General features: G+C 34.5%; 1 protein-coding gene across 2 annotated transcripts in view; it reads left to right on the top strand.

The window, feature by feature from the left end:
• The window catches only part of LOC113069594 (AF4/FMR2 family member 2), a 203,472-nt gene that overhangs the window by 171,412 nt on the left and 8,906 nt on the right, over positions 1 to 23,154 (top strand). For both annotated transcript variants that reach the window (XM_026242769.1, XM_026242768.1), the window contains exons 16-20: positions 197 to 333; positions 538 to 609; positions 20,207 to 20,300; positions 20,559 to 20,608; positions 22,788 to 23,005. In XM_026242769.1, the coding sequence (XP_026098554.1) occupies positions 197 to 333; positions 538 to 609; positions 20,207 to 20,300; positions 20,559 to 20,608; positions 22,788 to 23,005 (571 nt within the window). The remainder of the gene's footprint in view (positions 1 to 196; positions 334 to 537; positions 610 to 20,206; positions 20,301 to 20,558; positions 20,609 to 22,787; positions 23,006 to 23,154) is intronic.

The raw sequence follows: 23,154 nt of genomic DNA, 5'->3' as shown, positions 1-23,154 counted from the left end.
TCTTCACATTCCCTCACTCTTGCATTATATCTTCTGACTTGCGTTGCCTCGTAAAATAATTACTTCAGCCTAATGGCTTTATTACCTCCTCTGATGATATCTGTTTTTCAGTATGACTTTAAGAGCTTCGAAAATTACCTCAGGCGTTTTTATTCGCGGAATTCTCTCAAAGTTTAACGCCAATTTTGCTTCACAGATGGACAAGTTCGGCAAAGCTGTGAATTATGCCGACGGAGCACTCTCGTTCATCGAATGCGGGAACGCCATGGAACGAGACCCATTGGAGGCCAAGTCCCCATACACAATGTATTCAGAAACCGTAGAGCTCATCAGGTTAGTGCCCTCTTCATACATCAAAAATAAAAGATGATTGTCATGTTTTATTGACATCAGAGGCCATTTAAAATAGATGGTCCTCAAAGTTCATCAGTGTATTCTAAGATCCTATGCTAATTGAAATATGGTGTTGAAGAGAATTGTCAAAAGCATCAATAGTTTTATCATATTTGTGTAACTCTTGTACTTTTCTCATTTAAGGTACGCAATGAGATTAAAGAACTTCACAAATCATTCTGCCACAATAGCTGAGAAGAAGCTTGCTGTACTGTGGTAAGCTGGCATTCATGTCTATAAGTTCTCCATATTTAATTATATAAAACGTTAAAATGTTTTTTGTTTTGTTTTTTTAAATCAACTAATTTTGTTATACATGCAAAGAAAGACACATTAAATGGAACATTTATGTAAAAAAAAAAATTAAATAACATTTTCAATCATGATAACTGCAATAGTTTGTAAAAAATATTATTAATGTAAATGAAGATGTACAAAGGTTTGGTATTGGCGGACTAGATCTGCTATACGCTGCTGCTGCTGGAGCTGTGGCTACTGCTGCTGCAGAGCAAGTATGACTTGCTTCTGCAAAAGAACATAATTAAAGACATGCTGCTGCAAGAAAGAGAGAGGTAGTCCCCCATGCAAGCAGATCTAGGCAGGTGGTGCTGGGGAGGTGGTGGGCTAAAGAGAGAGCTCTAATAGCACGCAGTGACTGTGCATAGGTTTGTAAGAGACAATGTTATATAGAGAAACAAGTAATTAATGGTTGAAGCCGATTGGTTGGAAACATTACAATTGAATGAACCAATCAGGATGCGAATAGAGTTTCATGGCTGAACTATTTATTTCTATTGAAAAATTACTGAAACAAAAATCTTGGTTTCCACAAAAAAATAGTATGCAGGTGTTCAATACTGATAATAATCAGAAATTACCACTTTTTCAAATATTGCCTTTCATGCAGTGTGTCATGAATGCTGTATGTGAACATAAACTATCTGCAAAGTTGTGAAGACGACAGTGCATGATTGATAAAGTTATTGTCTGTCAAAAAAATAAAAGAGTTTTAGGAGACTCATAAAACAATATTAGCAACCTTAAAATGGCATAATAGGGGCACTTTAAATAAATGCAGACTTGGTGAGCATAAGAGACTTCTAAAAAAAAATAAAAAAAAATTAACTTCAACCATTTGAACTGTATTGTACTTTATAAGTACTCTGTATTGCAGTAAGTTGCAATAATACTGCACTCAGATAGAACACTCAAAAAGCATCTTCCTCATCCTCTCTGGAGTCTGATTGGCTAGTTTACAGTTTTAAGAAATCAGAGTGTGCATTTTTACCAGTCTGTCAGAAAATAAAGTTTTGTTTACAAGGCTTCTGAAATTAACAATTTTGAGGAAGAACTACTTGCTTGATTTTACAAAGTTGCAAGACTCACAGAATCGAACATGAGCAAGTAAACATTGTGTCCTTCAGAATAATTCTACATTCTAATTTTTTTATGCAGTTGTGCAGGTTATATCAGATAACACATCCTAAATGTCACAGAAAAGATGAATCATGCTTCTTTAAAAGTCATTTTAAATGTTGGTTAGATGAACCCTTCCTGACTAAGGGTACGTTTCACTACAATGATGCACTAAAAACAGAAAAGTTGTTCCTTTCAGTTTTTAAGACAATGTTGTAAAAACCGACCCTCACACTGTATTATTCATGCCAGGTCAGTAGTTGGCATTGTCTGTTTGTAAAGAAACGCTATGCACCTGTGCACATGCCTATCAACTGAACACATAATATGCATGACATCACAGTTCTCACAAATTTGCATTTTTGGAGTTTACACAAAGAGAAAACTTTATCATTTTCAAAAACTTGAACTTTGAAACTTGTTAACAAAAAATTTTCTGGGTTTGCAAACTGCTGTTGTCGTGTAAAATAATAGGAAAAACGCATAAAAAGTTGTGTAAGAGCCACAAGTATCCAGAATGATCCACAGTATGGACTTCATTCCAGTAGTCTGGTGACATCAAATTAGTGCAATACCTGTTTGATGAAAATGAATCCTTGAGTCACACCCAACATACATGGAGGTTAAAATGTGAGGTTCATTGATAACCCAACTGATGTAGTTGTTATGAAGACGTGGCGTCCGCTTTAGGGCCTTCTCTAACGTCGTTCCCCACGTACCATCAAAAGCTAAATCCAGTGCTTTGCACTAGCAGCCAGTTAAATCTCCTCTCAGCCATCGCTCACCAACAATCATCCGTACCTGGAAGGAAGCTTTAAAACACTGCTAAAGCGCTTAATCAGCTTAGAGTGGATCATTATTCCTGTATTTCATTAAGCTATTAGAGTCTAATGAAAGATTTCCACATGGTGACGGCAGAAACATATACTCGCCCAGATAAAAGCCGCCGTGCTCTGCCTGCCTGTCACGCCGCGGCAGCTTGTTTATTTTGAATCTCAAGGTTAGTTTTGCGCTTATAGCGGGATGACAGTCATCAGCGCAGATTGGAATTCAGCTGCCAGTCTCTCTTGTTTGGTAATGAAAGCCATCTAGCAGCCGAAAGGGATTTTTAAAGGCTGCTGCGTTTATGATTTATAAACCTGGGTCGAGGACATAATAGTGTTCGGGCGATATTATATGCATTTAAGAGAGCTGTAAAACCATGTTTACTCTCGGGCTTCAGATTTTAGGCTAAAATAACCTGTAGACTTTGACTTGTTACATTGGGAAACGTTACATGCACAAAAAAGACGTATCGGCAAGATGCCATAAAAGCCTATGACCTGCTTTAGGAGGGACAGACACCTTGTTTATATATTGATGGGACTCCAGTAGTCCGGATGCGTGTGAAATGTGAGAAAGCTAGTTTTGGTTTCATGGGGCTGTGCATATGTCCCAAGCATCTGGTGTCTCGCAAGCATACTGTTGAAAGGTCGTCCACCCCATGATACTGGCTGCTTTTCCCTCAGTACTCATATTGAAGCACACTGCTGGTTATCATAATACTGTTGTTGTTGTTGTTTCAACAAGATACACTTAATGTTCTTGCAGATACTTTTGGGCCTGTGATTTAGAAATCAATTCTTAACACACCATTTTGACACTATTCGCTAGTAATTAATTTGACTACTAGTGGTATCCAGCAGTAAACATACACAGGAGTTTTGTTTTGTTTTGTTGTTTTGTTTTGTTTTTGAACATTCATCTGAACCCGTAATTTCCACCAAGTATTTATTGTGCTTCAAAACATTCTGTGGTGAAAAATGACATTTAAAAAATTTGTGGAATAAAATGGTGGCACCTTTGGGAAAAATCCACCTTTTTCCACTTAGAAACTTGTTTGTTCAGTTGATGCTCATAGAGAAGTAATATGAAAACTTAAGTTGCGATGACTAACTTATATGATCTGATATGATTTTACACTGTAGTAATTTATGCATCCTAACTGCACTTAATTAAATAATATTTTAACAAATTTAGCAAAAAAAATTTTAAGTTGTTTAGGCTTTATTTTTATATTATCTATTTATTTTCTTCCCATTTCTTCACGTTCTTTAAGTTCTTCATTAACACTTTGCGTTCCAAGTACACTAATTTATAATAAAAGTACACCAAGCACCAAGTACACTAGAAAAAAAACTTGATTATACGCAACATTATTGGTCATAATGAAAATGATGACACAATTGTGGGACAGTCATAATTTGTGTACAGAAGAATATAAATAATTTTAACTGAGTAAATAATGAAATAGTTTGTCATTGATTTGATTATAATGGATTTGAAAATGCAGTGAAATTTATGATTGAAAATGTAAAATAAAGTCTACACATGAAGGCATTTGAAAACAAAAAACAAACATAAATATAGCTGCAAGCAGCGATGGCGGGCTCAAGCCACCAATGCCATCGCCACCCCGGTGGCATCAGGTAAACTGTGCCCAGCAGGCACATGCATTCACAATATCCCTCTGGCAGTGAGGTTTTAAAGGATATGGCAGTTAAAGGGTTAATCCGAATCATCAAGACTTTAAAATCACATTCACAGAACAATATATATAACTTTAGTGACACTTTACAATAATATTTCATTTCTAAACATTATGTTAACATGAACAATATTTATATAGCATTCATTCATGTCAGTTAATATTCCAAACTTAAACATTAAAACATTGTTTTATTGTGATTTTTTTCCAAGCACATTTTACCAATTTCAAACCATATCAATCTTAATAACTACCATTATTTTTTATTTAATCATTTATGAGTGCTATACAATAGTCCAGGAAAGCTGGAAGAGAAAAACTCCTTATTTTCATGTGTGCAGAATTATTGGGCATGTTTTCTTTTACAGATGAAATGCGCTAAAAAAAGAGTTTTAACTCTGTAAAGCCTGTGAGAAATATCAAACACAAATGCAATACAGAAATTGATAAGTTAAGACTTGGCCATTGTACAAAAAATGCTGACTGGGTCATGAGGTCAGAAAAGAAGAAGAAAAAAACAGGTCAAGAAGAAATGACAAAAAGAATTGCAAAATAATTAGGAATTAATGTGAAGATTAATTTTTAGTCAATTCTGCAAGACAGGAGGTGGAATAAAAAAGAGCTCCTAAATCTTAATCCCGGATTCTGGAAGATATATTCCTCAAACCATCGGACAAGAGGAGGTGGTGCTGGTCCTTCACGAGTCACTCTAATCTGTTCATAAAGCCTATATATAAAGCCTTAATATATAGTATTTCACAATACTTCATGGTATTCTAATTAAATCATTTTTTTTGAATCTTAGATCTCTCAGAACCTGACACAGAGTAATTCTGAGACTCCAGGAAAGTGGCAGTTCTGTAAAATGTTGGCACTGGAGACTAAATGCTCCCTGATAGTTTCACACCTAATTCACTTAACACACACACACACACACAAACACACACACACACACACACACACACACATTACCCACAGTGACAGAGGGACAGAGTTACATCAGATGTTTGATAGTTTTTAAATTTTCTATCATCCATATAGTGTTGTATAGTCATGAAACTATGCATATTTCCTCAGAATGACTTGTCTTCTATGTGTACATTTTTTTGAAGTGTTTAGAAGCTGCACTTTAAAAAAATAAAAAGACATTTACTGGTTACTTTTTTACTGTTATTTCAATAAATCACCAAGACAAAACCATTCAAGCTATCCAAAATTCATTCGCACCTGTTCTGTAAGATAAATTCTTTAAACAGTGGTAAAAGAGGATGTGGGGCTGAACCTTCAAGAGTCACTGAAAACTTATCTGGCCATAAAGCCTATAAAGAATTATTTCTTAATATACAGTTCACAATACTTCAGCTTGTTATTCTAATTAAGTGAGGGTCATTTTATCAGTAAATACATAAAATTCATATTATTTTTCTTTGAAAGATTTCTATAAATGATTTAAATTATACTCGTTTCTACAATAATTATTTAAAAGTAATCCTATAGCTCCATCTGGTGGCCATTATTGGTACTAAGAATTGCAAGCTTGATTTATAAGTTATGATAGTTTTAATTTTATGCTGTCTCTTGAAAATGATAAAGCTATGAAACTTACTGTGCTTCCTTCAAATGATGACTTCTACATATATAAAAAATTATGAAGAGTTGAAATTAAAAATTTTAAAGATATCGTAAAATAACTATTGTATTTTTTTATGTTACTTTAATAAATCGCTATGGCCACACCATTTAAGGTATCCTAAACCCATTCGCAATTTAACATCTTCAGTATATTAGCATCATGTTGAAAAAGTTTGGTGTGAACTACTTATGTCTTCTCGGAGGAGTATGAATTCATTTTTACATGCTGATTTTATCATAAATCCACAATAAAATTTCTGAGTTCTGTATCAATCTGTGTTGTTGTTTGTTTATTTTTATTTTTTTTATTTTTCATAGGAAGATAACTGAAAAGATTACTCTCCTTTTTAATAAATGTGCTTATAAACCAAGAACAAGCTATTTATAGCTGTATTTATAAACTGCTTACTACTGACTATTAATATTGGGACAAGGCTTTATAAAGCATAAACTGACTATTTACTAATGAGTGCAGTTATTATAAAGTGTTACCAATGCATTTACTAATGTTAACAAATTAGACATTATTTTACAGTGTTATTAAATCCTTTAATGACTTATAAGCATTTGTGAAAGAAGCTTAGTCTTGATCTGTGAACTGAACAGTTTTACTGTTACATCCATGAGATTTTAAAAATGTAGATACATGTCATGTCACAGGATGGAATAGGTCAGTATCAAATGAGTTGAAATTATTATTTGCAGCACAAATAAGTATTTTTAGAATTTTGTTTTTAATTCCTGAAACTGTCAGAAAAGGATAAGGCCTAAGAGATTTCTTAAGCTGTAATGAAAACAGCAATGTTAGCAACAGCAACAAAAAATAACAATTTAAAATACATTTTTTTTCTGGTGATTAAAGAGATGATTAAGTCTCTCTCTCTCTCTCTCATTGTGTCTGCCACTCAGCTCATGCCCATCCCCCACTCACACACACACACTCACACACACACATGCACTCAGTCAGCACACATACATTGCTCAAACAGAGGGACAGAGTGAGTTGAGATGTCTGACAGGTTTTTTTTTATTTTATTTTAATCATACAGTGTTGTAAGGTCATGAAACTATGCATATTTCCTCAGAATGATTTGATCTTTGTATGAATTTTTTTTTAAGTGTTTGGAAGCTGCAATTTAAAAATACAAGACAATTAATGATTCCCTTTTTACTGTCATTTCAAAAAATCACCACGACAAAACGGTTCAAGCTAACCAAAATCCGTTCGCAATTTAAGTTCCTCAATGTTTTTTCAACATGTAGACAAAGTTTGGTGAGTATAGTGAACATTTCCTCTGAGGAGAATGCATTAAATCAGAGCTCAATTTAAATATTCAAATCAAAATAGCCGACTTCCTGTTGTTCGTAGCTGATGACTGTGAATTAGAAAGTTGTCCGTCTTGATAAGAACAATTTATGTACCAAGTTTGGTGTCTGTAGCTAAAACTAAACCCCCCACTTTTGACAAAAGGTGGCGCTATAGCATGCCTCCTTCACGCCCTTTTAAAAGCTTTTCCCATTGTCTAGCTATCACTAATACTGATATGTGTTTTTAGTTTCATGTAAATCTGAGGTTGGTGTCTGCCTCAAACTCATCATAACAGAACATTCAAGTTTGACACGTTGCCATGGCAACGCCATATCAGATATCGATATCCCCACAACAGATTTACATCGGCCGTGTTTTGTCATTATTCTGATGAAGTTTTAAGTAAATCGAGTAAAAATAAGATGCTGAATTCAAAACATTTTGAAAATGACTCACTTCCTGCTGCCAGTTGGTGGCGCTATAACGTTGACTCTTAATAGTCACATATATACGATTGGTATCATACAACGAACAAACCAATGAAGTTTGATAAAATTCAGGAAATGTATGTGGATGTTATTAGACATTTCCTGTTTCTCATTTCTCGCCATAATTTCCCCGCCTCGCTACGGGCAAACCGTTCAAGATATCAAAAATCCCCTCGCAATTTTTCGTCCCCAATGTCTTGAGATCATGTTCACCGAGTTTCGTGGCGAACGGGTTGAAAACCTCAGAGGAGTATTTCAAATTCCAGAGCATGCTTTTTTTAAACAGCCCTGAATAGCTGACTTCCTGTTGGGCGGAGCCTATGACATAAAGTGTGAAAGTTGTTCGGCTCAATGAGATCTATAAGTGTACCGAGTTTCATATAAATACATGCAAGTCTGTGTGAGCTATGGTTCAAGATTTCTGAAGGTGTTCCAGGGGGCGCTGTAGAGTCCCTGTGGCACGCCCGGGTCCCAGCCTCTGCGGCGTCCTGATGGCCGCAGATTCCAATGTGTGTGCCAATTTTCAAGAGTTTTTGAGCATGTTAAGGCCCCTAAAAACCCCCGGAAGGTTAAATAAAAAATAAAAAAAATAATAAGAAATATAGCTGCAAGCAGCGATGGCGGGCTCAAGCCACCAATGCCATCGCCACCCCGGTGGCATCAGGTAAACTGTGCCCAGCGGGCACATGCATTCACAATATCCCTCTGGCAGTGTGGTTTTAAAAGATATGGCAGTTAAAGGGTTAATCCGAATCATCTAGACTTTAAAATCACATTCACAGAACAATATATATATATATATATATATATATATATATATATAACTTTAGTAACACTTTACAATAAGATTCCATTTATAAACATTATGTTAACATGAACAATATTTATATAGCATTCATTCATGTCAGTTAATATTCCAAACTTAAACATTAAAACATTGTTTTATTGTGATTTTTTTCCAAGCACATTTTACCAATTCCAAACCATATCAATCTTAATAACTACCATTATTTTTTATTTAATCATTTATGAGTGCTATACAATACTCCAGGAAAGCTGGAAAAGAAAAACAGGTCAAGAAGAACTGACAAAAAGAATTGCAAAATAATTAGGAATTAATGTGAAAAAAGATTAATTTTTAGTCAATTCTGCAAGCCAGACTTTTCAGGAAAGGAGGTGGAATAAAAATGAGCTCCTAAATCTTAATCCTGGATTCTGGAAGATATATTCCTCAAACCATCGAACAAGAGGAGGTGGTGCTGGTCCTTCACGAGTCACTCTAATCAGTTCATAAAGCCTATATATAAAGCCTTAATATATAGTATTTCACAATACTTCATGGTATTCTAATTAAATCATTTTTTGGAATCTTAGATCTCTCAGAACCTGACGCCGAGTAATTCTGAGACTCCAGGAAAGTGTCAGTTCTGTAAAATGTTGGCGCTGGAGACTAAATGCTCCCTGATAGTTTCACACCTAATTCACTTAACACACACACAAACACACACACAAACACACACACACACACACACACACTACCCACTGTGACAGAGGGACAGAGTGACATCAGATCTATGATAGTTTTTTAATTTTCTATCATCCATATAGTGTTGTATAGTCATGAAACTATGCATATTTCCTCAGAATGACTTGTCTTCTATGTGTACATTTTTTTGAAGTGTTTAGAAGCTGCACTTAAAAAAATAAAAGACATTTACTGGTTACTTTTTTACTGTTATTTCAAAAAATCACCACGACAAAACCATTCAAGCTATCCAAAATTCATTCGCACCTGTTCTGTAAGATAAATTCTTTAAACAGTGGTAAAAGAGGATGTGGGGCTGAACCTTCAAGAGTCACTCAAAACGTGTCTGTCCATAAAGCCTATTAAGAATTAACAATAAAGAGTTCACAATATTTCAGCTTGTTATTCTAATTAAGTGAGGGTCATTTTATCAGTAAAATACATAAAATTCATATTATTTTTCTTTGAAAGATTTCTATAAATGATTTAAATCATACTTGTTTCTACAATAATTATTTAAAAGTAATCCTATACCTCCATCTGGTGGCCATTATTGGTACTAAGAATTGCAAGCTTCATTTATAAGTTATGATAGTTTTAATTTTATGCTGGCTCTTGAAAATGATAAAGCTATTAAACTTACTGTGCTTCCTTCAAATGATGACTTCTACGTATATAAAAAAATATGAAGAGTTTGGAATGAAAAAAATTAAAGATATAGTAAAATAACTATTGTATTTTTTTTATGTTACTTTAATAAATCGCTATGACCACACCATTTAAGCTATCCTAAACCCATTCACAATTTAACATCTCAGTATATTGGCTTCATGTTAAAAAAAGTTTGGTGTGAACTACTTGTGTCTTCTTGGAGGAGTATGAAATCATTTACAGGCTGATTTTATCATAAATCCACAATAGAATTTCTGAGTTCTGTATCAATCAGTGTTGTTGTTTGTTTATTTTTATTTTTTTATTTTTCATAGGAAGATAACTGACCCTTTACTCTCCTTTTTAACAAATGTGCTTATAAACCAAAAACAAGCTATTTATAGCTGTATTTATAAACTGCTTACTACTGACTATTAATATTGGGACAAGGCTTTATAAAGCATGAACTGACTATTTACTTTTTGAGTTTGAAATTATTATTTGCAGCACAAATAAGGTTTTTTAGGATTTTTAAAAATCCCTAAAACTGTCAGAAAAGGATAAGGCCTATTTCTATGTGAGTGGCTACATTTATTTGTTTTTATAACTATAATGCATAAACTATGAAATTATACAAAATGTATAAAAAAAAAGTACAACAGTTATTGTTTTCCAATGTTTTTTATTAATTTTTTTTTTTTTTTGGATTTACATTTAAAAAAATTAGCCTACTGCAATCATTCTAAACAGCTTGAATAAAACCTGTCAATATTTATTATAGACCACTGTAACTGTGTATAATCTAACAAACAAGTTTATTATGAAAATAAAAGTGTGTACACCAGAAAAATTGGACGATAAAGAAATTGCTAACAATAGTATAATAGATCATGTTTTATGTTTTTAGGCGTTTAGATGCAGAAATGGACAAATAAAATGTAAAATAAAATGTAATTGATTTAATTAAATATAGATTAATTCTTGTTAGAGCGAAATAATAAATACATACGTACACACATTAAAAAAGCAGCCAAGATGAATGAGTTTCATTTTTTTTATAGATTCAAATTGAAGACAGAAGCAGCTGGTATATGCGGTCACTTAATATTCAAATCCAGTAGATCCACTTCAGATTTATTTCTCTACAGTTTATGTTCAATTGGCTGTTTTCGTTCATATTCGCCAAGCTATTTTGAAATAATCTTGTCCGTTATGTGTTCGTTCGTACGACGAAAGGCAGAATCCTGCAGCTCGAGAGATATGTTATTCTGCCAGTCGCGCTTTCAAATAGTCTTTCACACTTAAACGAGTCACAAACACCTGCATTTAGCTCTTGCAGTGTTACAATGGGTTTATTGTGTGCATTTGTGGTAATATTTTATTTAAAAAAGCTCTTAAACAAGAATAAATTCGTTTGTTTTGAGCTCGACACTGTAAGCGCTGATCGGAGCGGTGATTTCAGACAGGCAGCCGCGAATATTTAATTTTCACACAAACAGTTCAAAAACATCTGAATTTAGCTCTTGGTGTGTTCTAATTGGTTGATTGTGTGATATCGCTGTAATAATTTATTTTTAAAAGCTTTAAAACAGGAATAAATTCGTTTTTTCTGAGCTCTTTACTCCAGACGCTCGTGATCAGAGCGGTGATTCATCTCTCCTATTTCTCACGTATCTCTGGCCAGAAATTATTTATCCATGAGCCCTGAACCGGTAATAATCAGATATGTTGGTTTAGCTTGTCAGTGTGAATTAAATCTAAGTATGTATTTGTATTTTTAACCGATTTAAAAGTGAAAGTAAAAGTCCGGTAATTGCACCTGTAGGGGCGCTATTTCTCTCAGACAATGGAAGTCTGAAGCACATACACTCAAACAGAGGGACAGAGTGAGATGAGATGTCTGACAGTTTTTTAATTTTCTGTTATCCATACAGTGTTGTAAAGTCGTGAAACTATCCATATTTACTCAGAATGACTTTTTTTCTGTATGAAAAAAGGTTTTGAAGTGTTTGGAATTTAAAAATGCAGGACAATTAATAATTCCATTTTTATTGTCATTTAAAAAAATCACCATGACAAAACCGTTCAAGCTATCCAAAATCCATTGGCAATTTAAGTTGTTTAAAATGTTTTGGCATCATGTAGACAAAGTTTGGTGTGTATAGTGTTACTCTCCTCTGAGCAGTATGCATTAATTCACAGCTAAATGTAAAAAAAAAATCCACATTCAAATCAAAATAGCTGACTTCCTGTTGATCGTAGCTGATGACTGTGAATTAGAAAGTTGTCCGTGTTGATAAGAACAATTTTTGTACCGAGTTTGGTGTCTGTAGCTAAAACTAACCCCCCCACTTTTGACAAAAGGTGGCGCTATAGAGTGCCTCTTCCACGCCCTTTTAAAAGCTTTTTCCATTGTCTAGCTATCAAGAATACTGATATGTGTTTTGAGTTTCATGTAAATCTGAGGTTGTTATCTGCCTCAAAATCACCATAACAGAATATTCAAGTTTGACACGTTGCCATGGCAACAATATATAAGATATCAATATCCCCAAAACAGATTTACATCGGCCATGTTTTGTCATTATTCTGATGAAGTTTGAAGCAAATCGAGTAAAAATAAGATGCTGAATTCAAAGCATTTTGAAAATGACTCACTTCCTGCTGCCAGTTGGTGGCGCTATAACGTTGACTCTTAATAATCACATATATACGATCGGTATCATACATCGAACAAACCGATGAAGTTTGATCAAACTCAGGCAATGTATGTGGATGTTATTAGGCATTTCCTGTTTCTCACTTTTTGCCCTAATTTCAACGCCTCGCCACGGGCAAACCGTTCGAGATATAAAAAATCCCCTCGCAATTTTTCATCCCCAATGTCTTGAGATCATGTTCACCGAGTTTGGTGGCAATCATGTAAAAAACCTATGACAAGTATATCAAATTCCAGAACATGCTTTTTTTAAACAGCCATGAATAGCTGACTTCCTGTTGGGCGGAGCCTTTGACATAGAGCGCGAAAGTTGTTCAGCTCAATGAGATCTACAAGTGTACTGAGTTTCATATAAATATATGCAAGTGTGTGTGAGCTATGGTTCAAGATTTCTGACTGTGTTCCAGGGGGCGCTGTAGAGCCCCTGTGCCACGCCCGGGTCCCAGTCTCTGTGGCGTCCTGATGGCCGCAGATTCCAATGTGTGTGCCAATTTTCAAGAGTTTTTGAGCATGTTAAGGCCCCCAAAAACCCCCGGAAGGTTTAATAAAAAATAAAAATAATAATAATAAATATAGCTGCAAGCAGCGATGGCGGGCTCAAGCCGTCAGTGCAACGCCACCCCGGTGGCATCGGGAAAACTGTGCCCAGCGGGCATAAGCATTTACAGTAACCCTCTGGCAATCAAATTTTAAGGGATATGGCAGTTAAAGGGTTAATCCGACCCATCTAGACTTTGAAATCACATACACAGAACAATATATATAACTTTAGTAACACTTTATTTTAATATATATAAAAAATTTATAAGTTGTGCATCGTAGCTGACACCTAAATGAACACATTACAATTGGTTTATGACTGCAAGTCTTTCTCCTCAAATGCTATTGAGCTTCAAATTTGCTTTTGAGCCCATGTGAAAAAGTAGCATAATTTACATATGACTTACAGTTTGTTTTAATAAATATCAAACATTCAATTTAATGGTGCATTATAGCTGTCACCTAGATGAACAATTACAGTTGTTTTTATGACTGTAAGTCATTCTCTTCAAATGCTACTGACGTTAGAAAAGTGTATAACAATATCACATGTAACTTTAGAGATGGTCCCTAAATTTGAGACTCTCGAATGTCCAATGTCAAGCCAACTTTATGCCTGTTTTTGTTTTGTTTTTTACTTTATTTTTCTTTTCTCTGTGCCGGATTGCTGATGTCTTTTACCCGGGCATAGATGTCCATCCATCAATTACGAACATTCATCCGCAAATGTCCGAGCGGTCGCGAGCGCGGATGGGAGAATGGCGCATGTTTTATTTTTTTTGAGCTACTGGGATGGTGCCCCCTCTGTGAGTTGGTGCCCTACGAAGACTGCGTATTCTGCATATAGGGAGCGGCGGTACTATCTGGAAGATATATTCCTCAAACCGTCGTACAAGAGGAGGTGATGCTAGTACTTCAAGCATCTCTCAAAACCTATCTGTTCATAAAGCCTATATATAAAGTCTTAATATAGTATTCCACAATATGTTGTGCTATTCTAATATTATTGTGGTTTTTTATTGACATTGTTATTTGCTGTTATTTTTTGTTTTAATATTGTTACTGTTGTTACTTGTTGTACGGTGACCTTGAGTGGTTTGAAATGCGCCTTAAATAAAATGCATTATTATTATTATTATTATTATTATTATTATTATTATTATTATTATTATTATTATTATTATTATTAGCTGTACACTTGATTAAAAAAAATATATATATAAACTTATGCAATTGTATATATATGTATATATAGTGTGCAGTTTTCTTTTATTGCATCTTGAAATAAATGTTTCTGAGTTCTGTGTTTGTTTATTTTTTTATTTTATTTTTTAATTTTTTTAGGAAGATTACAGCCTTTAATCTCCTCAAAATAAATGTGCATATAAACCATGAACAATTTAATTATAGCTGTATTTATAAAATGCTTACTAATGACTATTAATTTTGGGAGAAGGCTATATAAAGCAGCAACAGTTGATGTTGAGGCCTAAGATATTTCTGAAGCTGTAATGATGAAAAAACAACAACAACACAAAATTGCTTTTTTTTCTGCTGGTGATTAAAGAGATGATTAAATCTCCCTCCCTCTCTCTCTCTCTCTCTCTCTCTCTCTCTCTGACACCAAGCCCATCCCCTCTCCCACACATTCACACAAACTCAGCACACACACTTAACACACACACACTTAACACACAAACACACACACACATTACATAGCTGTATTTATAAACTGCTTACTACTGACTATTAATATTGGGACAAGGCTTTATAAAGCATGAACTGACTATTTACTAATGAGTGCAGTTATTATAAAGTGTTATCAATGCATTTGCTAATGTTAACAAATTAGACATTATTTTACAGTGTTATCAAATCCTTAAATGACTCATAAGCATTTGTGAAAGTTCTGCTTGCATTACAGCTTAGTATTGATCTGTGAGCTGAACAGATTTACTGTTACATCTATGAGATTATGTAAATTCAAATAAATATAATGTCACAGGATATCATAGGTCAGTATCAAATGAGTTTGAAATTATTATTTGCAGCACAAATAAGTTTTTTTTAGGATTTTTAAAAATCCCTAAAACTGTCAGAAAAAGGTTAAGGCCTAAGCTATTTCTATGTGAGTGGCTAAATTTATTTTTGTTTTTATAATTGTAATACACAAACTATGAAATTATACAAAATGTATAAAAAGGTAGATAAATAAATACGCACACATCAAAAAAGCAGCCAAGTCGAATGAGTTTCCTTTTTTATATAGATTAAAATTGAAGACAGAAGCAAGTGGTAAATGTGGTCACTTTAATATTCAAATCCAGTAGATCCAGTTTATGTTCACGTGGCTGTTTTCGTTTATATTCGCCAAGCTATATGTATTTTGAAATAATCTTGTCCGTGATGTGTTCGTTCGTACGACGAAAGGCAGAATCCTGCAGCTCAAGAGATATATGTTATTCTGCCAGTCGCGCTTTCAAATAGTCTTGCACACTTAAACAGGTCACAAACACCTGCATTTAGCTCTTGTAGTGTTACAATGGGTTTATTGTGTGCATTTGTGGTAATATTTTATTTAAAAAAGCTCTTAAACAAGAATAAATTCGTTTGTATTGAGCTCGACACTGTACGCGCTGATCGGAGGCGGTGATTTCAGATAGGCAGCCACAAATATTTCATTTTCACACAAACAGTTCAAAAACATCTGAATTTAGCTCTTGGTGTGTTCTAATTGGTTGATTGTGTGATATCGCTGTAATAATTTATTTTTAAAAGCTTTAAAACAGGAATAAATTCGTTTTCTCTGAGCTCTTTACTCCAGACGCTCGTGATCAGAGCGGTGATTCATCTCTCCTATTTCTCACGTATCTCTGGCCAGAAATAATTTATCCATGAGCCCTGAACCGGTAATAATCAGATATGTTGGTTTAGCTTGTCAGTGTGAACTAAATCTAAGTATTTATTTGTATTTTTAACCGATTTAAAAGTGAAAGTAAAAGTCCGGGAATTGAACCTGTAGGGGCGCTATTTCTCTCAGACAATGGAAGTCTAAGCACATATACTCAAACTGAGGGACAGAGTGAGATGAGATGTTTGACAGTTTTTTAATTTTCTGTTATCCATACAGTGTTGTAAAGCCGTGAAACTATGCATATTTCCTCAGAATTACTTATTTATCTGTATGAAAAAAATCTTTGACGAGTTTGGAAGCTGCAATTTAAAAATACAATAATGATTCCCTTTGTAAGGTCATTTAAAAAAATCACCACGGCAAAACCATTCAAGCTATCCAAAATCCATTCACAATTTAAGTTCCTATCAGAAATACTGATGTGTGTTCAGAGTTTTGTGAAATTCTAAGTATGTCATTTGCCTCAAAATCACCTGAGAAGTATTCCAGTTTGACATGTTGCCACGCCAACAATTTTTTAGATATCAATATCCCCCTTGCAGATTTATATCGGCTGTGTTTTAACATTATTCTGATGAAGTTTGAAGCAAATCGAGTAATAATAAGATGCTGACAGAGGGACAGAGTTACATCAGATGTTTGATAGTTTTTTAATTTTCTATCATCCATATAGTGTTGTATAGTCATGAAACTATGCATATTTCCTCAGAATGACTTGTCTTCTATGTGTACATTTTTTTGAAGTGTTTAGAAGCTGCACTTTAAAAAAATAAAAAGACATTTACTGGTTACTTTTTTACTGTTATTTCAATAAATCACCAAGACAAAACCATTCAAGCTATCCAAAATTCATTCGCACCTGTTCTGTAAGATAAATTATTTAAACAGTGGTAAAAGAGGATGTGGGGCTGAACCTTCAAGAGTCACTCAAAACTTATCTGTCCATAAAGCCTATAAAGAATTATTTCTTAATATACAGTTCACAATACTTCAGCTTGTTATTCTAATTAAGTGAGGGTCATTTTATCAGTAAATACATAAAATTCATATTATTTTTCTTTGAAAGATTTCTATAAATGATTTAAATTATACTCGTTTCTACAATAATTATTTAAAAGTAATCCTATAGCTCCATCTGGTGGCCATTATTGGTACTAAGAATTGCAAGCTTGATTTATAAGTTATGATAGTTTTAATTTTATGCTGGCTCTTGAAAATGATAACGCTATGAAACTTACTGTGCTTCCTTCAAATGATGACTTCTACATATATAAAAAATTATGAAGAGTTGAAATTAAAAATTTTAAAGATATCGTAAAATAACTATTGTATTTTTTTATGTTACTTTAATAAATCGCTATGGCCCCACCATTTAAGGTATCCTAAACCCATTCGCAATTTAACATCTTCAGTATATTAGCATCATGTTGAAAAAGTTTGGTGTGAACTACTTATGTCTTCTCGGAGGAGTATGAATTCATTTTTACATGCTGATTTTATCATAAATCCACAATAAAATTTCTGAGTTCTGTATCAATCTGTGTTGTTGTTTGTTTATTTATTTATTATTTATTTTTCATAGGAAGATAACTGAAAAGATTACTCTCCTTTTTAATAAATGTGCTTATAAACCAAGAACAAGCTATTTATAGCTGTATTTATAAACTGCTTACTACTGACTATTAATATTGGGACAAGGCTTTATAAAGCATAAACTGACTATTTACTAATGAGTGCAGTTATTATAAAGTGTTACCAATGCATTTACTAATGTTAACAAATTAGACATTATTTTACAGTGTTATTAAATCCTTTAATGACTTATAAGCATTTGTGAAAGAAGCTTAGTCTTGATCTGTGAACTGAACAGTTTTACTGTTACATCCATGAGATTTTAAAAATGTAGATACATGTCATGTCACAGGATGGAATAGGTCAGTATCAAATGAGTTGAAATTATTATTTGCAGCACAAATAAGTATTTTTAGAATTTTGTTTTTAATTCCTGAAACTGTCAGAAAAGGATAAGGCCTAAGAGATTTCTTAAGCTGTAATGAAAACAGCAATGTTAGCAACAGCAACAAAAAACAACAATTTAAAATACATTTTTTTTTCTGGTGATTAAAGAGATGATTAAGTCTCTCTCTCTCTCTCTCTCTCTCTCATTGTGTCTGCCACTCAGCTCATGCCCATCCCCCACTCACACACACACTCTCACACACACACACACACACTCAGTCAGCACACATACATTGCTCAAACAGAGGGACAGAGTGAGTTGAGATGTCTGACAGTTTTTTTTTTTATTTTCTTTTAATCATACAGTGTTGTAAGGTCATGAAACTATGCATATTTCCTCAGAATGATTTGATCTTTGTATGATTTTTTTTTTTAAGTGTTTGGAAGCTGCAATTTAAAAATACAAGACAATTAATGATTCCCTTTTTACTGTCATTTCAAAAAATCACCACGACAAAACGGTTCAAGCTAACCAAAATCCGTTCGCAATTTAAGTTCCTCAATGTTTTTTCAACATGTAGACAAAGTTTGGTGAGTATAGTGAACATTTCCTCTGAGGAGAATGCATTAAATCAGAGCTCAATTTAAATATTCAAATCAAAATAGCCGACTTCCTGTTGGTCGTAGCTGATGACTGTGAATTAGAAAGTTGTCCGTCTTGATAAGAACAATTTATGTACCAAGTTTGGTGTCTGTAGCTAAAACTAAACCCCCCACTTTTGACAAAAGGTGGCGCTATAGCATGCCTCCTTCACGCCCTTTTAAAAAAGCTTTTCCCATTGTCTAGCTATCACTAATACTGATATGTGTTTTTAGTTTCATGTAAATCTGAGGTTGGTGTCTGCCTCAAACTCATCATAACAGAACATTCAAGTTTGACACGTTGCCATGGCAACGCCATATCAGATATCGATATCCCCACAACAGATTTACATCGGCCGTGTTTTGTCATTATTCTGATGAAGTTTTAAGTAAATCGAGTAAAAATAAGATGCTGGATTCAAAACATTTTGAAAATGACTCACTTCCTGCTGCCAGTTGGTGGCGCTATAACGTTGACTCTTAATAGTCACATATATACGATCGGTATCATACACGAACAAACCAATGAAGTTTGATAAAATTCAGGAAATGTATGTGGATGTTATTAGACATTTCCTGTTTCTCATTTCTCGCCATAATTTCCACGCCTCGCTACGGGCAAACCGTTCAAGATATCAAAAATCCCCTCGCAATTTTTCGTCCCCAATGTCTTGAGATCATGTTCACCGAGTTTCGTGGCGAACGGGTTGAAAACCTCAGAGGAGTATTTCAAATTCCAGAGCATGCTTTTTTTAAACAGCCCTGAATAGCTGACTTCCTGTTGGGCGGAGCCTATGACATAAAGTGTGAAAGTTGTTCGGCTCAATGAGATCTATAAGTGTACCGAGTTTCATATAAATACATGCAAGTCTGTGTGAGCTATGGTTCAAGATTTCTGAAGGTGTTCCAGGGGGCGCTGTAGAGTCCCTGTGCCACGCCCGGGTCCCAGCCTCTGCGGCGTCCTGATGGCCGCAGATTCCAATGTGTGTGCCAATTTTCAAGAGTTTTTGAGCATGTTAAGGCCCCTAAAAACCCCCGGAAGGTTAAATAAAAAATAAAAAAAATAATAAGAATAATCCTTAGAAGAACAATAGGGCTCTTCGCCCCTTCGGGCTTGAGCCCTAATAATAAGAAAAAGAATAATCCTTAGGGGAACAATAGGGCTCTTCGCCCCTTCGGGCTTGAGCCCTAATAATCCTTAGAAGAACAATAGGGCTCTTCGCCCCTTCGGGCTTGAGCCCTAATAATACAAATAATAATAATGGCATGATAAATAGTTTTAGTTTGATTAAAATTCAGTTTTAATGTAACTTTGATACAACTAAAAGTTAGTGTCAATAAAAATCAATCACTTGGGCATGAAAAAGCAAAAACACCCAAACATTTCCTTGATGATGCTATATTAATAGTCCTAACAGCATCTTTCAATACTCCATGAATACATTTAGAAGGATCTTAACAGAGCACTAATGAATATTTTCTCTTTTTCAGCAATCGTTGCTTGTCACTTTTGTACTTGCGAATGTTCAAGCTGAAGAAAGATCATGCGATGAAGTATTCCCGCTCACTAATGGAGTATTTTAAGGTACAACCTTGCCTCTGTGTCTTTGTTTATTGCAATTAAGAAACAGCGCTAGAAATCTTCATATTTGTTTGAATAGCTTGTTCTCATAAATTCTGCATGCCATTATTAAATCAATTTATTCATCAATTCCAAGCATACTTGTCAAACTGTAAGCTAATTATGATTAATAACGTTTGCATGAGACCTAGCATGTTTGCATCTGGTGATTATGTGCTGTGTTGAAAAATGCTCTCAACATAGGTTTTCTTGCTCCCTCAGAATTCTGCAAAAAGTTCCAAAGCACCTTCGCCGTGGGGAGCCAATGGAAAGTACGTGCATTTTCCTCTCTTCTGTGCTTTTGTGTTTCTGCCAGCTTGTGAAAAGATTCCATCTTGCTTGAGAACAGCTCTCCTGAATCTTCTTCCCGCTGCCAAGCTGGAAAAAAATATATATAGTGTGAGATATGAAACCTCAGTCATGGCTACTTGACATCAGTGAAAGGACATGAAGAGATGAACTCTGGGAAAGCAGCATCGCTTCTATGTCAGCACCATGGCAACCGAGTACCAATGGGGTGAGGCAGTGCGAGAGGCGCTGTGTTTGACTTTGTGTGTGTGTCTGATCCAGCCTCTAGCTGGACACTACCCAGACCCGCTGTTTGGTTGCCAACCTGGCTGTCAAAAGCAATTAGCTTCACCGGCTCGGCCCCTGCAGCCACTACATTAGCAATAAAGAACCAGCCGTACCTGCTGTAGCTCTGATCAACACATCCATCCTCAACCTCCTCCTCATCCTTTACCATCATGAATCTTTTTCAGTTTTCTTTTCACCTTGGAGGGAGTTTATTTATTTTAGCAAAGCCCTGAAACCCTCTTCGAATAGGCCCAGCTGTTGACAGGGTGCATAATTTAGCCGGCAGAGACTTGAGCGTGTTTCCATTTATCAGTGGATTACAGGCCACTGAACCAGACTGTTTGGGTGCAGCACAAAAGACACCAATGAATATGTGTGCCGATAGTTGTCTGGAGACAGTTTCTGAAGGTTACTGTTGATGATGTACTGAGATACTGATTAAAGGGTTGTTGGGTGAACATAAGGAATCTCATGGCTGATGGTAGTGGTGTTAGCTTGTAGAAAAGAAGAGCACTTAATTTGCCTGAATAGGCACTTATAGTGTACAGTACTTCAAATCTTAAATGTATTTAAAAAAAAAAAACATACTTGCAGATAAAATAATATTAATGAAATAAAAGGCCACTTAGGAGAGTACAATTTTCTTGACTATTTTTCTAAACCTAAAGTGCACTATGAAAAACATTTTTTTAAAGATTTACTTTAACAATTTCTCCATCAGTGTCCCACTGGCACTCTATTTCTTTTTCTAGTCTTCACAAAACAACACATCTCGTTGGAATGGTCTGAATCTTGAGGTTCCATATTTTGCTGGTTATATCATGATATAAATAATATTGTGGCAGAAATGTAAGTTTGTGACAGGTAAATGCATTTTTTTTATTATTCTTTGGAGTTTGGATGTCAACTGGTTGCTATTTTTGATATAGGGTCTTAAAGAAATCTCACAGAAACCTACATTTTTGTAATATCAACTTCAAATTTGGAACATAAATTATTTAGACACATAGCTTTGATTTTATAGCAATCTTAGATTCCAAACTATTTTGTAGTTTTTATACATAAAGTACAGTATGTTACTTAAAGTACACTATAAATAATTAGATTAAAACTTATTTTTTTGTGCTATAAACTATATATATATATTTTTTTATTGAAATGTAATAAATTGCAGAGGCATTATAATTAATATGCCCTTTCAAATAAATGACATTCAAAGTTGAATAGAAAATACATTCATTTTACCATAAATGCTTAACAGTATTTTTTAACTAAATTAAAAGACATTAGAATTATGAAAATAATGCTAAACCAAACCCTAATCCTAACTCTAACCCTGTATTAAGTACATGTAGTTAATTAGTAATACTCAGTACTTAAATATATATTTACAATGTAACAAGAACATCTAAAAATAAAGTGTAACTGCATTTTCATTTAATTGTAAATAACGTATAATTAAATGTATGATAACATTAAGTTTGCACTTACTGTAATTATATACTTTTTAAAGTGTATTATTTCAGTAATAAATACCCGTTTATCAAGTATGCTAAAGAGTACTTATTTTACACATGGGTAGGCATTGCAGCCAATAAACATATGATTTATGTAAAGCTGGGTTGCACAGGATATTGAGCTAATGACATTTCACTGTGGGCAGGGCTTCTGATCATAACATAAAATAAACAGAAACCAAGCAACAAACAAAATTTCTTTACATGTTCTGTTCGCATCTTAAATTTGTTAGACAGGATCACGCAAGATCAATTTTAAGGGTATGAAAAATGCTATGTTAGTTTGATATGATGCGGGAATACAGTGGATCGGATTACCAAAATTCTCATTGGTCAGTATTCATCTTTCTCCCGACAGGAGCACAGGTACCCCGTCTCCCATGTCCCTGAGTTCATCTCCTGTCAGTTCGGTCAGCAGCGGCGCTGGAGTGATGGGCTCTTCCTCGGCTTCTGGAAGTGTGGCCATTCCCCAACGCATCCACCACATGGCAGCCAGTCATGTCAACATCACCAACAACATCCTGCGCAGCTATGAACACTGGGAAACTGCTGACAAGCTGGCCCAGGAAAGTCAAGGTAGGGTGGTTTTAGAGTTGTTTTTCTGTTTTTATTGTTCAGTAGACACGTTTTTTTCTTTAGACTGCAAGTAGAAAGTATTGCTGAGCCATAAATATGTATATATATTTACAGTGATTTTGCTAGTGATATCAAGCAACACTTATTTA

The sequence above is a fragment of the Carassius auratus genome, unplaced genomic scaffold (genome assembly GCF_003368295.1).
Source record: "Carassius auratus strain Wakin unplaced genomic scaffold, ASM336829v1 scaf_tig00001753, whole genome shotgun sequence".
NCBI lineage: Eukaryota > Metazoa > Chordata > Actinopteri > Cypriniformes > Cyprinidae > Carassius > Carassius auratus.
Note: the sequence above shows the minus strand (reverse complement) of the source record. Positions and strands in the feature narration are given on the sequence as shown.